At 37.4% G+C, this 16,253-nt stretch overlaps 1 protein-coding gene across 1 annotated transcript in view; it reads right to left on the bottom strand.

The window, feature by feature from the left end:
* Nucleotides 1-16,253, bottom strand: part of adamts18.L (ADAM metallopeptidase with thrombospondin type 1 motif 18 L homeolog) — a 58,162-nt gene that overhangs the window by 19,094 nt on the left and 22,815 nt on the right. Inside the window, 7 exon segments of the mRNA XM_018257889.2 lie at nt 314-467; nt 2,454-2,591; nt 4,265-4,370; nt 5,147-5,306; nt 7,518-7,601; nt 9,028-9,227; nt 9,754-10,009. Of these exon segments, the coding sequence (XP_018113378.1) occupies nt 314-467; nt 2,454-2,591; nt 4,265-4,370; nt 5,147-5,306; nt 7,518-7,601; nt 9,028-9,227; nt 9,754-10,009 (1,098 nt within the window).

Raw genomic sequence — 16,253 nt, 5'->3', positions numbered from 1 at the left:
GCCACAGGAATTTTATCTCTGCACACTACAACAATGTTTTCATTTTTAATAAAAAATTAATTACAAAGAATAAGGGGGTCCAGCAGATGTAATGTTGCATGTAGATGTTTGTAAGCATGGCGTCTCATAGGGATGGGCAGCATTTACTTTTGGGAGTATGGCACATTTTTTAATAAAAGCATTTATTTGTATGCAAAAGTTTTTCAGATACAACCTGTTATTCATGATATTTATAGAGAGACATGAAATGGGCAGGGATATAGTTTCATTAACTTCTTGTGCAAAGTGAAACATAAAAAAAACCTAGCCATACCTTGACAAAACTCAGGCTGCATTGCTTAGCCCTCGGTCCAAACTGCCATTTGCACTGGGTATCTGCATCATATATCTGCCCAGGCAGTTTATCAGGATATATGAAGTCTCCCAACTGCTTTGGCTCATCAATAAGACATGCCGACTGAGTTGTGCTACAATGAATTGCAAAGACAGTATTCTTTAAACCTAGATTACTTAAGGAGGTTTATTTACAAAAGCAAGCAAAATGTGCAAAGTGATAAAACAGACACAACTTGCCATGTTTTTACAAAAATGCAGCGCCCCGCCCCCCAGAATTCCAGAGCTATTGTGAGCATCTGCTAAACAGCAAGTAGTGACACTTGCAGACAGGTCACAAGGTTGCTTTGATAAATCATGCTTAATCCAAAATGCACCAGTTTGGGAGTGCTAATGCATAAAGTGTCAATAACACTGGCATTCAATTCACTTTACACAAATCATTTGTGTGTTGGTGCAATCATCTGAGGGAAACCTATAATTACTGACATCTTAGGTTGTTAATCCAGGGGTACCTTGTCTCCACTGGGCACTATACTCTGGAATTGCAGCAAGTAGTGACACTTGCAGACAGGTCACAAGGTTGCTTTGATAAATCATGCTTAATCCAAAATGCACCAGTTTGGGAGTGCTAATGCATAAAGTGTCAATAACACTGGCATTCAATTCACTTTACACAAATAATTTGTGTGTTGGTGCAATCATCTGAGGGAAACCTATAATTACTGACATCTTAGGTTGTTAATCCAGGGGTACCTTGTCTCCACTGGGCACTATACTCTGGAATTGCACGATATTCGTCAGACAAGGCTGCATGGGTGATTTGGTGCATTCTGCAAGATGCAAAGCTTTTAAGTGACACATTTTTAAGGTTCCCATTAGCACTTGTAATCATAAATGAGAATTAAAATTCATATTAATTAACAGTTTTGTAGTAGGCTTTCATTTATAACACTCAAATTTATTGCTGGGTTGTTTCGGGGTTGGCCATTGTCAATGGGCTCTTGATTCAGAAAAGGAGGGGAAAAGGACTGAGCAGCTTCAAGCACGAATGCTTTCAAGTGCAGGTAGTGGCTTTTCATGTAAATGCCTGTAACTAGTGATGGGCGAATTTATTCGCCAGGCGCGAATTCGTGGCGAATTTGCACGTTTTGCCGCCAGCGAATAAATTCGCCAAACGGCCGCAAAAATTCGCGCCAAAAATTCAAAAACGGACGCCGGCGTCAAAAACAAGCCGCCGGCGCCGTTTCGCGAATTTTTCGCCATTTCGCGCGAAATTCGCAAATTTTTCAGCGAAACTGCGCAAATTCGCCCATCACTACCAGTAACAATGTCATGAATTGGATTTTGTTGCTAAATGATTGAAGCCAACTTAATATGGCAGCAACTGCACTTGTGGTTTGGTTGTTCACCTTTAAGTTAACCTTTAGTATGATGTAAAAAATAATATTTTGAGACAGTTTGCAAGTAATTTTCATTGCGACATGTTGGTTTTACCGCAAGTTGTGACTTTGCGATATGTTGGTTTTACCTCCAGCAATTTCAATTATTTTCAATGGAGACGCATCTTTGTGACAAATCTGCCAGTTGGCCACTGCCCTAAAAGCTAAACATCTGAATTAGACAGCAGTGTTTACAGACTTCTATAGCTACAGTATGTGAAATCCATTCTGAAAAGAGTTAATTCCCTCTGACAATAGCTCTGGATGTTCACAGAACAGTTGTACACAGTGTTTCAACATGAAGGAAAATTTCACAAATTCTCCAGAAGAAAACAGAAGTAGAATGAAAGGTGAATGTTAACAGCAACACCTGGCAAGCAAAATAAAAAGTCAATTTCTGAGATGTTAAAAGCGTCAAAAACAAGAGGAACATCTGGTCTGCTCCTCTTCATAAGGTATGAATATGTTGGCTTGGGAGCTGTGCTGACACACTGACAGAAGTGATACGAATAGCAACTCATAAAGCTGTTGTGGTCAGTCCTGCTAGAATTCTTGGCAGCATCGCCACCATTCAAGTTAAACGATTTAATAAGTTAATTAAATTAAGAAACTTCACATCTGCAGAAATATGACAGTTATTTTCCCGTTGCAGTGTAACAGATGGCAGCTGGCTCTCACCTGAGGAATTTCTTAAGATATTGCCTGCTGCATGCAGACCAGGAAAAGAGACCATTATTTCCTGTTAGTGTGGGTGACATGATGTTGCCCTCCGCCTTCCCACATGGGTTCCCTTCTCCATCATGGATCATTCCAAAACTGTGAACAATACCGAGCAGTATTAATTTGAGAGACAGAAAGTTAATCACTTATTAAAAGATATCTCTCCACAGGTTAATACAGTATATCTCCATTATAAAAACAATTCCACAGCCTGCTGTGTGACCTTGAGCTATTATATAAGTTCTCGTTGCCACTGGATCACTTGTTTTAAAAATGTTACGTTTATCTTTTCATTTTTTTTTACCTGGGGGGGAGTGGGTCACCTTTCAGTTACCTTTATAAGCCCCCATACACAGGCTGATAAAAGTTGCCGAGTCAGCAGCTTATTGGCCCGTGCGTGGGGCCCACCAACGGGCTTCCCCGATCGATATCTGGCCAAAAGTCGCACAGATATCGATCGGGCAGGGTTAAAAATCCTGTTGGATACAAACATCTGTTTGTTGATTCGGTCCTGTGATCTGACCATCCATATTGGTTGCATTATGATCCAATTGTTCAGCCATAGGACCCACAATTGGATCAGCCCGATATCACCCACCTCAATGTGGGCATATCAGGGAGAGATCGTTTGGCGACATCAGCAGACGAGCGGATCTCCCTGTGTATGGCCACCATTATTAGTAAGTTATAGAGTGGCTCATCCCAAGCAACTTTTCGATTGGTCTTCATTAATATAATCCTTCTGGCTCTTTCCAGCTTTCAGATGGAGGTCATTGACCCCATCTATAACAAAAATGCTCTGTAAGGCTGCAAATTTATTGTTATTGCTCCTTTTAATACTAGTTTTACTAGTAATTTGGACGCTGGCTACCAGATTGCTGAAATAGCAAGCTGGAGAGCTATTAAATAAAAAGTTTGAATAAAAAAGTTTAATAAAAAGTTAAATAACTCAAAAACTACAAATAATAAAAAAATTAAAACCAATTGTAAATTGTCTCAGAATAATGTAACTTAAAGGTGAACAACCCCTTTAACTACAAAAGTCGGGCTATCAAACTAGCAGTGTGGGTCATTTGTATGATAAACATACAGTATGACAAATAATTGGCTCACTAGGGGGCACATTTACTTAGCTCGAGTGAAGGATTAGAATGAAAAATACTTTGAATTTCGAAGTATTTTTTTGGCTACTTCGACCATCGAATTGGCTACTTCGACCTTCGACTACAACTTCGAATCGATCGATTTGAACTAAAAATCGTTCAACCATTCGACCATTCGATAGTCGAAGTACTGTCTCTCTTTAAAAAAAACTTCGACCACCTACAGTACTTCGCCACCTAAAACCTACCGATCACCAATTTTAGCCTATGGGGAAGGTCCCCATAGGCTTTCCTAGCAATTTCTGATTGAAGGAAAATCGTTCGATTGATGGATTAAAATCCTTCGAATCGTACGATTCAAAAGGATTTAACCATTCGATTTTTCCTTCGATCGAACGATTTGCGGTAAATCCTTCGACTTCGATATTCGAAGTCGAAGGATTTAACTTCGATGGTCGAATATCGAGGGTTAATTAACCCTCGATATTCGACCCATAGTAAATGTGCCCCCAGGTGTATAAAATTAAACTACACTGGATTTCTTACAGGATATTTACAGGATATTTAAAAAAAGAATTTAACTACCATACAAACATACACCAAAATGCATATAACTGTGTCGTTTTGCTATTTACCTTAAAAGAAACAAAGGGGAGGGTAACTTACTTGTGACCAGACTCATGAGCAATAGTAAAAGCCAATCCCAAACCAGTGTCTTCGTTTATTGTACAACTGCGGTATTTGCTGCACATGCCATTGATAGGAGCAAAACCTGAGTTGGAAATAAGACATATCAGTGTTGTCCATATTATGTTGGTCAAATGATCAGACTAAAGAGAAAAACTGCAAGACTAGACCATTCATCAGAATGTACTGCAGCATTAATTCAATACCGAGCATTCTATCTTTCTGCAGGATGGATATAGGGAACTGATGCGAACATGTGGCTAAAGATAGGACTCTTTTGATAGATAAGACTAGCTTTGTACTTAGATACAAGACATTTTGGGATGGCACAGATTCATTTTGGGAGTAAGATTAGATCTAACCATCTATATGCATTAACCATCTATATGCTTATGTGCATACACACAGTGTACACAAATAAACCATACATGTCAGGTCTCATAAGCCAATTAATGGACAAAGTCTGTCTTCTACTCCTATACTTCTTCCTGTTACAGTTAGAAGTGATCACGTTGGTAGCACAGAGAATATCATAAAATGGTTGTTCAAGGTAAAATATTTACTGATACGTATATTCCAGTTTGTTAAGATTCATTTTAATATGTCACTTAATAAGATGTAAACTATCTGTTGCTTAAGTATTAATCTTTCTTTCAGTAATATGAAGAGTGCTACTGTATTTAGTAAAACAAGCACTGGAGTGCAGTAAGTCCCCATATCAAGGGTACCAAAATGTAAATATATACATATAAGTTCTGCACTCCCGCAAGCTACAGCCTTACACATTGTGTGCCTTCCTAGCATTAGTTCAACTGTAATGTCCTGTGCTGATTGAAAGCTCCGTAGTTTTATTCTATTTACCTAAAGTATCACAAGGCTCATTTTTCCATGAACAGATATCTAATCCCGTTAACAGTATGGCATGGTCATGCCTTTTCCCATGCTTTCCCGTGAGAGCTGACTGCCACTGACAAAAGTTGTTTAATGATTGATCAGCGTGATGATTGATTGTAAATCCTGCCTGTGGAAAAAAAACAGAAAAGGAAAACTAATTATTCACAGGCCTTAGCTGAAGGTGTCAAACAAACAGTGTTGTCACATAGTTTATGCAGGCTGGCAACAGATAGAACTGATGTACCTTTGGGAAGTGGGATCAGTGAAACAATGTGGCTGTGACAAGGTGACAAAAAGGACTTTATTTATTTGTTTACACTCGGAAAGCAGCAGATAAAAGGTAGAAGAGAAATCATTCATATATCAGAGTCCAGGGATCTGGTATCTATATTGCTGCTGTTGGACTACAGTTTCAACAGATGCTGAGAGTTTTACAGCAGGCTAAAACTCCATAACCGTTATTCAGGAAAGCTAACCTTAGTTGCTTTTACACCAGAAAACGTTGCTTTCATTCCCTGCCAGTAGTTCAGTTAATAACGTCAACATACTTGTGCTGCAGAAAATGTTTTATTTTACACTTTGGGTGGCTATTTCAATAAAACAGCAACATTTTTCTTGTAGCTTAATGTAATTAGTTTACATTTTCCCCATGGAAAAAATAGCATCCTGATAATGCCATTGATATGGTCTATATGGATATACTGACAGGATAGTATTCCTAAACAATTAGACCCCACACTGGAAAAGTCTGTGCATTGTCATTCCTTGTCATTCAACAGCTTCAAAAGAGATCTCTTCCTCCCAATGTACTTAACACACTTAACAAAAAAGGTATGTGGCCCACTGCTCCCACCTTACAAAAATAACCTTAGTGGTTTTACTGTTTTCCTTGGAAAGGAATGTCTTCAGCACAGGTCCTTGGTGGAGTCCAGACAGTCCACTCATCGTAGTTACTTACATACAGTACTGTGGGGGGCCTGAGTGGTTCCAGAGCCATGTTATGGGCATATCTCCTAAGCATCTTCCTTATGAAACATTTTCATTGTAACAACTGAAAGGACTCCTTGTTCAGTGATTATTAACCACATTCGGGTCACCATGTTTCTTTAGGGTGGGTCTCCATTAACCCCTTTAATAAAGTGAATGTCCTGTTACAATACTGAAAAAAGGTGCATAATTCAATCTAAACCAGAAGTCCTCAAATTTGTTTACCCGTGAGCAACCTTCAAATCTAAAAGAACAACCTGCTTTGAGACCACTGGGAGCAACATCCAAAGGGTAGGTGATCAACATATTGCTTGTGCACCACTGGTTGGGGATCACTGCTCTAAACCATTTTTTTGTGGGGCACAAAGGTGAGTCTCCATGAGATAAAGGTCAGAAAAACCCCTACCTAGTCTTACTGCATGTATTTATGTTCCATCTTATAGCTGTGCTCAGGTGGCATTGCCACACTAAGCCTTCATTAAGACTCTTCAGTTGCCACTCACAGGCAGACATTGACTACTCTTGATCATCTCAACAGCCTACTGGCCCATTTAAAGGCCCCAAATATTTCCATCCTTGACTGTTATCTAATCATGGCTTGTTTAGGCTTTTATTGGGTAGGCTGAAAATCTTGCACATGGATGTGTTCTGCATCTGACAGGTCTGCTCAAGCAAAAGAAAATACCTTTATCTAAAAATTTCACTTCCAGAAAGACCTACAATTTTTCAAACTCACACTCTTTGTAGTTCTGACACATCTTTCCTACCTTTAGCAACTCAAACTACACTTAGATTTCTATCTCTGGTGGTAATATCTTGCTAATTAAAAAAAAGGAAATACAAATTTGAAAGTTTAAAATGAAAATGTGTTATTCAGTTAATTCTCTAAAAGGAGATATTAAAAGTAATGGCTAGCCATTATAATAAATTATCCATATGCATTTCCAAATGCAAATTATCTTTAGCCACATAAATGCCTATACTGTTTCAGTAAAACATGATTTTGTATACTTTTGTTTTCACTATATAGGGCTCTCTGTCCAAAATCAGAAATATTAATTATTGAATTATTTAATATGGATATTAAATAAAATGAAGACACTGAATGGGTAGGGATTTATGCAAAAGCTTATACATGTCTTCTGATGGAGTAGATAGCAAATAAGCTTCAACAATGACTTTATTTAAACCATCTCTGTTTATTGAGCAAAAATAATTGATATATCAATTCAAATTGATTTGTGAATGTGTTACTGGTACCAAAAATGGACACATAAACATTAAAATAAAGCATTTACTATACTGTACATCAAATATGTCATTTGTTTAGAAATGTAGTTAAACAACATACCTGTTCATCTTCCAGTAGCAAAAGGCTAACAACCACAATATTGATATCTGTTCCTATTGTCCCATCCTTGAAAAGATTTGAAACCTAAAAAGAAATTGGAAGGGTATTTACTGTATATGTGTTTTTGTAATATGGAAACTTTGACCAAGTACCTTTGATGCTTAGTTTGTTATTGATATTTTTTTCCATCAGACCCTCCATTATCATATGAAATTCTGTTTTCCTAAATGCTGCCTGGATAATTAAGCCCTATCAACTAGATATTTGTTAAAATTCCAACATTACACCTGCACAATAAACATTTATATAATTATAACAAAATATGTTATAATTTAAAAAAATTAAGAATGCAGGCAAATTAAATTACAGTATCTTCGAATGCCATTGTCTATACCATATTGTAAATTCCTTTTAGGGTGAACTACTCCCTTTATTATTAATCCCTAGGGCTGGAGTCACACTGGAAATATAGTAGGGGGACATAATATCCTGCTTACTGTATATATATGTTTACAATAACTTACATGCTCCGCTTGTATTGAGAAGTTTCCAAATAAACAGATCTCAATTAATTGGCTGCTTGGGTGGTGGGACAAATCAGTTTGACCCAATCATTTGGACTATGGACCAACAATCAGATTAGATTAGGATTTATTCATTCAGGAGAAGACCACGTGTTCAGGTCATCCTCACCTGACATTTTTTGTCCCCCCAGCCAATATCTGACTAAAGCTGGCCATAGATGTAAAGATCTTTGAAAGATCTTTCCGTTATCTTGAGACCACGATAATCTCAAAACGATAGTTTAAATGTACGATTTGTCCATCAACTAAAAAGACAATTTCAGGCAATATTGCCAAGAAAACTAAGGGTAGCTGCCTGCTTGGCCCTGCAAACATATATAGATTGCACTTGGACCGATAAAATACGTTCCAAAACCATTGGGAGTACTGTTACTGAAAGATAATAATTCAGGGTATAATATACTTAAATGTATATATACCACAGTAAAAGGGAAAGATTTCAACTTCAAAATTAGGTGCAGTTCAGTATTTCAAAACATAGCACAATCAACATTTGGATTTGTAAAGAATAGCCTTTACATTAATTTCAATATAATACAGATCCCATATGATTGTGCGCCATAGCAGCAAATACAGCTTGGTCTACTGTATTTGGAATAATAATTGGCAAATATCTATTTGATGTTCATGTTCACCCAGATCTAGTATGTCTTGGCAACAAATCAGATTTGTAGTTCCAAACAAGACTACCATTTAATGCCACCTACTGATTTTCTCAAGCTATTTTGGAAAGCTAAAGTGATGTTTATGTTTTCACACTGGCGAGTTACTTTATTGACAGTGGGAAAGCGTTTTCGGGAGATTAGCTGTCCATGGTAGGGCAGAATTACAGCTGGTGTCTAATCTCCACTTCTGAAAAAGCCCTTATAAACAATTCAAATGTATAGTATGTGTTTTTGGGTTCATGTCAAACCGCAAGATCTTACCATATTCATAACTGTCAGTATGTAAGTGGTCACACTGTCTTTGCCGTGTTTGTCAACCATTTTCTTATCTGCCACAACTAGCGTTTCAACCACCAAACCCCCCGAATGTTGGGATTTTGTAGCAGATCGCTTTGCTCTTGCTAAATTTCCATATTCATCTGCTCTTGCATAAGCATCTTTTGCCAATAACCTCTGTGAATCTATGATGAAAAGTTACACATACAATTTAGACACCTTAATCAGTACATAATAGCATTATAAAACAGTACCTAATTGAGAAACATTTATCTGAAGATACTGGTACACTGTTTCCAAATCATAGAAGCTCACAAATTCAAACAACCTTTAGATGTGATGACATGCATACAAATGTCCCTACTGCCATCTCTGTTAATAAAAGACTATTAATAGTGCACTATTGATAAACTTATGTAGCAACCAACTCAACTGCATATATGGGTTTTTACATAATCTGCCAATTCCCCATTACAGGACAGTTCATCCAGAATCAGAGAGTATTGCAAGAAGGTATGTTGAAACCCAACCTCTGACCTGGCATACATGTCCAGATGGTGGGCACTGAATTTAAATCATTTTATCTAGGGCCCAATAGCTGTTGGGGGGGTACAGCCAAAATAATGTATCATGGCCCATTTATAAAAAAAATTAATAGAAAACATCCACTGAAATAATATTGATTTTTTTTAAAAAATATTCTCCACTCACATGTGTTTTGCTTTCCACAAAAATGTTTCTGCAAACTATTAGAACTTCTTAAAGATGTTTGTTCGGATTGTACTGGATGCTTTTCATTGGCACGTTTGGAATACACTTTGTTGGGGGCCACCTTGTCTTCTGCTGACCGCCTATATAGTACATGCGGATGGTGTCCATCAGGTGATGTATAATTGTGCTTTTCTGCGAGGTGCTGAGGTAACGGTGATATGAAGAACTCATTGGTATGTGTCCTTAGGAAACCTGACTACAAAGAAAACATTTTTAGAATATGTTATTAACTCTCAATGCTATATAATATGTGACACTGAAGATAGGTTTATTTTTTTAAATTACACCTAATGGATGCATTGGATGAAGTTATCCAGAAAATTTATCCAGAGATGACATTATCCATATATCATATAATATGGTCTTATGTGTCACATAGCTGTAAATCCAGAGCTAATTTGGAAACCACTGGCATTCGCTGTGCGCTACTTAAGTCAGGTGATAAAAGGACCGTTAGTATTGAGTTCACTCTTGCAAATCACTTTGGATGGTAATTGTGATTTTAAAGTTAAAACTATGCGCTGATCTGGTATATCATCATTCATACCATTGCAAACCATTGATGTAAAAATCCGCTGGTTATTGATAGATACCAGATCACTGGATAGTCAATTATTTCACCTTTTAATGTAATAGTAAAAAAAACTCAGCATGCTTTATTAAATCATTTTCTGCATAATTATGTTTGTTTAAGGATGCATAGTGTATTTAAAGCTATTCAGTACATAATCCTCTGCGACTGTGTTCTCAGGTACAAAAGCCAGTACAAGAATTATAATCCCTTTGATAAATGCACACATATCTATTTCCGCTTGGCTTCAGGGTACATATTTTAAATGGAACTGGCAGAGCAAAGCTACAACAAGACTGTCATTTGGGAGAATAATAATCTCCTTTATTCTAACAAAAGGGCAGCTATTATTTTAATGGCAAACTACATTTCTTTTTATTCTGTGCTTTGCCAGAAAAAGCAATAGTAATGTATTGTTGATAATTGTTCCAGTGAATGCTCATGTGGTATAATACACAGGATATTGTTTGCATACTTTTTTAGTCTCATTCAACTTGTAAGGATCTTTTATTAAGTAAGACAATTTTGCTTCCTCAACGGTTTAAAGACACAAATGCAAAATTGCCTTTTGTTTTCTTTCTAATATTTACTTTTATTTGGCCAAATTAACCAAAATGTAACGTTTGCAGTTAGTGTATTGGATACAGATTATAGGCTAATTGTTGTTTCTAATAATTACTCCTCATATTTAAATAATGTTTGCAGTATCATTATTTTGTGGTAAATTTCCAAGAATGTTCACGTTTCGCCGCAAGCAAATTAATTTGCGAGACTGCAGTAACAATTATCCAACGAAAAAGTCATGTCAAACGAAAAAAGGCACATGTCAAAATTGGTACATACATAAAAATAGTCACGCTTCAAAATTATTTGGACACCCATTGACATTGGATCAAATAGTTGTAAAAAATGATGCTCGTTTCAAAATTGACACGCATCAAAATTATTTTGATGCCCATTGACTTCAATGCATTTCGGAATTTTTTGCCGATCAATAATGGTCATTTATATAAAGCATTAATTATATCTTCTACTGAAGACAATAATAGATCAGAAGAAATTTTATAAACCTTCATGGCAAGAAATCAGTGCTTGGTTACTTAATAGATGACAGATTGATTTCTGTCTTTACACAAGGTAAACCATTCAAAATGGCAATATTTAATTAGACCACTTTTATAATGATCTGCAGGACCTTCTGACAGGTAATACCAGAAACAGTAGAGATTGCAAAAATACATCAGGAATACATGCACATGCAGTGGTAAGGAGTACTGATCTGAAACCAGATATCTTGGAGAAAAAAGTTTAATAGACCTTACAAAGCCGCAGGAGATGGATTCTAGCTGAATTAATCAAAGTCAAAACCCAAACACAAAAACCCAAAAAAGGGCTATACAAATGGGCTTTCTTATTCCTTATTCCCTTCCTATTCTTATTCCTTATGGTTGTATTATAGCACATGCTATCAAGATAATGCTTAGGATTCTACAATCCAGACTCTAGCAATAAAAAGACAGAGAACTACCAGATTTACAGGTTGGTCTCTAAAGTGCCAAAAGCACTAAAGATAAAGGTAAAATGAAACAAGAAACTGAGTTTCAGAAAAGCCTTTATTTTTACTTTATTGACTACTCTAAATGCTTTGACAGTGAAGACCATAAAAGACTATGGTTAGCACCTAAAAAAGTTGGCCAGGTACCTCTCATTTTGCTCCTGTGGAGTCTTTATGTAGATCAAGAAGCCACAGTAATGGACATGTACTGGGAAGGAGTTAACAATAAACAAGAATCTATGAACCAATTATGTTATAAGCAAATTAATAATATACTCAGCCAAGAAGTCCCTCTTGGCTTAGAATCTGCCCTCGCAAAATCATCAGGCAAGCATCTTTTCTCCAAACCCAAGCCCATCTTTAATAGTCTTTCCTCATAGATTTATCATTCCGTGCATGTCTCTGCACTGATACTGCCTACAGTTTGTTATTCCAAAAATCCCCATATTATTTTCAATTAAAGAGGCTGCCAAATAATTTGCATTTATGTTATTTTTGCCCACATGCACAATGTTTAATTTATCAACATTAACTGGAAAAACCCTTCTCCATGCAAACAGAAAAGTGGCTCTAACTTTCAAGAATCAGATTAAATCCATTTTTCAACACTACCCTACAGTGATTAATTCCCCAGCATTTAGGAACCAAGTTTTTTTTTTTTATTTTGATGATAGTTTTCCTTTAGATTAAAGGGTAGATTAAAACTCTACTGAACGTTCCACATCATTTAACTTACAAATACCTATAAAAACATAGGAATCCACATCAATACTCTATTCTTTTTTAATCCTTGATAAAATAAAACCCACAAGATGTTTATATTTTTATAATTACATATGATTAATATCACTAAGCCACAAATTCTTATCAGTAAAGGAAATCTTTAAATTACCGTGAACAATAAATGCATACTCAACACAATGATATAAACTGTGACTTCATTCCAGCTTGTTAAGAGCTCAAAACTTCAAACCAGCCTTAAGTTGTTCAAACATAAAGACATGAGCAGGCACGTAGCAGAGACATGGGGAAGAAACAGATACAGAACTACAAATCAAATGCACTGAACCAAGAGCTGAGAATAATCCTTGATGAATCCATTCATTGTCTAAGTAGCCATAATGCATAATAAACCTGCTGAAGTTATCTTCAACATCTATTTTAGATTTTCAAAATACCATGATTGGGGTCTGTCCTTGGCCCTTTGCTTTTTAACTAGTTTTTCAATGACCTAGAGGTGGGCATTTTAAGTTCTATACAAGTTCTATGCAAGATGCTGTTACTTTGCAGAACAATCTGACTATATTGGAAAACTGGGCATCATTCTGGCAAAAGTGGTACCTGTAAGGTAATACTCTATGGTAGAAATAACACAAATGCAAGTTAGATGGTAGTGTATTGGAGGACCTCCTCCATTGAGTAGGATCTTGGGATATTTGTGGGTAACAAACTGTGTAACTCTAGGCTGTTTCACTAAAACAAGCAAAGTACTGTCTTGCATTAAAAAACTCGAGGGATGAAAACATAATTGTGCCCCTTTGTAGATTCCCGGTAAGCCCTCATCTAGAGTATGTCATGCAGTTTTGGGCTCTAGTACTTCAGAAAAGATTTTAATGATTTGGAAAGAGTGCAGAGTCCTGCAACTAAACTGGTAAAAGGAATGGAAAATACAAAAAAACTGTTAAGGTTGGGGTTGTCTCCAGAAAAAAGTGTTAGAAAGGGGACATGATTATTCGACTTTAGAGAGATAATGGGTTATCTTTTCTCACATAGAAAAGAGCAAAGTAGGAGAGTCCACCCCTTTAGATTAGAGGAACAGATCTTTAATTTTAAACAGTGTAGGCGGTTCATCACAGTAAGAGCAGTGTGGTTGTGGAATAGAGATGTCGCGAACTGTTCGCCGGCGAACTTGTTCGCGCGAACATCGGGTGTTCGCGCTCGCCGGAAGTTCGCGAACGTCGCGCGACGTTCGCCATTTTGGGTTCGCCATTGTTGGCGCTTTTTTTTGCCCTCTCACCCCAGACCAGCAGGTACATGGCAGCCAATCAGGAAGCTCTCCCCTGGACCACTCCCCTTCCCTATAAAAACCGAAGCCCTGCAGCGTTTTTTCACTCTGCCTGTGTGTGCTGAAGAGATAGTGTAGGGAGAGAGCTGCTGCCTGTTAGTGATTTCAGGGACAGTTGAAAGTTTGCTGGCTAGTAATCGTTTTGATACTGCTCTGTTATTGGAGGGACAGAAGTCTGCAGGGGTTTGAGGGACATTTAAGCTTAGGTAGCTTTGCTGGCTAGTAATCTACCTTCTACTGCAGTGCTCTGTATGTAGCTGCAGTGGGCAGCTGTCCTGCTTCTGATCTCATCTGCTGACTGCTGCAATAACAGTAGTCCTTGTAAGGACTGCTTTTATTTATTTTTTTGTTGTTTTACTACTACTACTACTACTACTACTATAAGAGCCCAGTGCTATTAGTCTAGCAGTGTTGGGGAGTGGGACTGGTGTGCTAATCTGCTGCTCCTAGTAGTTCAGCAGCACCAACTTTAATTTTTTTTTTTTAATATTCATTTTTTTTTATTTTACTTTTTTTTATTTTACTACCGCTGTAGTAGTGTATAAGTTGACCTTTTAGGCATTATTTGCCCTGTAGGCATTATTTGCACAGTGTTTTCTTCAACCCGCCATCTAGCTGTGTGACCTTGTTCACATTCTGTCTAAATATCCATAATATTACCGTCTCCAGAAAAAACACCGGAGTGACTTTTTTCAAGCAGCCATAATATATTTTACGTAATCCGTATCCACCGCTGTAGTAGTGTATACGTTGACCTTGTAGGCATTATTTGCACAGTGTTTTCTTCAACCCGCCACCTAGCTGTGTGACCTTGTTCACATTCTGTCTAAATATCCATAATATTACCGTCTCCAGAAAAAACACCGGAGTGACTTTTTTCAAGCAGCCATAATATATTTTACGTAATCCGTATCCACCGCTGTAGTAGTGTATACGTTGACCTTGTAGGCATTATTTGCACAGTGTTTTCTTCAACCCGCCATCTAGCTGTGTGACCTTGTTCACATTCTGTCTAAATATCCATAATATTACCGTCTCCAGAAAAAACACCGGAGTGACTTTTTTCAAGCAGCCATAATATATTTTACGTAATCCGTATCCACCGCTGTAGTAGTGTATACGTTGACCTTGTAGGCATTATTTGCACAGTGTTTTCTTCAACCCGCCACCTAGCTGTGTGACCTTGTTCACATTCTGTCTAAATATCCATAATATTACCGTCTCCAGAAAAAACACCGGAGTGACTTTTTTCAAGCAGCCATAATATATTTTACGTAATCCGTATCCACCGCTGTAGTAGTGTATACGTTGACCTTGTAGGCATTATTTGCACAGTGTTTTCTTCAACCCGCCATCTAGCTGTGTGACCTTGTTCACATTCTGTCTAAATATCCATAATATTACCGTCTCCAGAAAAAACACCGGAGTGACTTTTTTCAAGCAGCCATAATATATTTTACGTAATCCGTATCCACCGCTGTAGTAGTGTATACGTTGACCTTGTAGGCATTATTTGCACAGTGTTTTCTTCAACCCGCCATCTAGCTGTGTGACCTTGTTCACATTCTGTCTAAATATCCATAATATTACCGTCTCCAGAAAAAACACCGGAGTCACTTTTTTCAAGCAGCATTCATATATTTTACGTAATCCGTATCCACCGCTGTAGTAGTGTATACGTTGGCCTTGTAGGCATTATTTGCACACTGTTTTCTTCAACCCGCCATCGAGCTGTGTGACCTTGTTCCCATTCTGTCTAAATATCCATAATATTACCGTCTCCAGAAAAAACACCGGAGTCACTTTTTTCAAGCAGCATTCATATATTTTACGTAATCCGTATCCACCGCTGTAGTAGTGTATACGTTGGCCTTGTAGGCATTATTTGCACACTGTTTTCTTCAACCCGCCATCGAGCTGTGTGACCTTGTTCCCATTCTGTCTAAATATCCATAATATTACCGTCTCCAGAAAAAACACCGGAGTCACTTTTTTCAAGCAGCCATAATATATTTTACGTAATGGCGAAAAATGACTATTTTCAGCATTTATATGGCATATTTTTTCTGGCAACTGTGCTTCAGTGGCTGCGTCCAAAAAAACTGGGCAAACAATGCCTACAAGGTCAACGTATGGCAGTTGTTTAAAGAGAACAGTAGATTACTAGCCAGCAAAGCTACCTAAGCTAAAATGTCCCTCAAATCCCTGCAGACTTCTGTCCCTCCAATACAGAGCAGTATCAAGCAGAT

Source organism: Xenopus laevis, chromosome 4L (genome assembly GCF_017654675.1).
Source record: "Xenopus laevis strain J_2021 chromosome 4L, Xenopus_laevis_v10.1, whole genome shotgun sequence".
NCBI classification, from domain to species: Eukaryota; Metazoa; Chordata; class Amphibia; order Anura; family Pipidae; genus Xenopus; species Xenopus laevis.
Note: the sequence above shows the minus strand (reverse complement) of the source record. Positions and strands in the feature narration are given on the sequence as shown.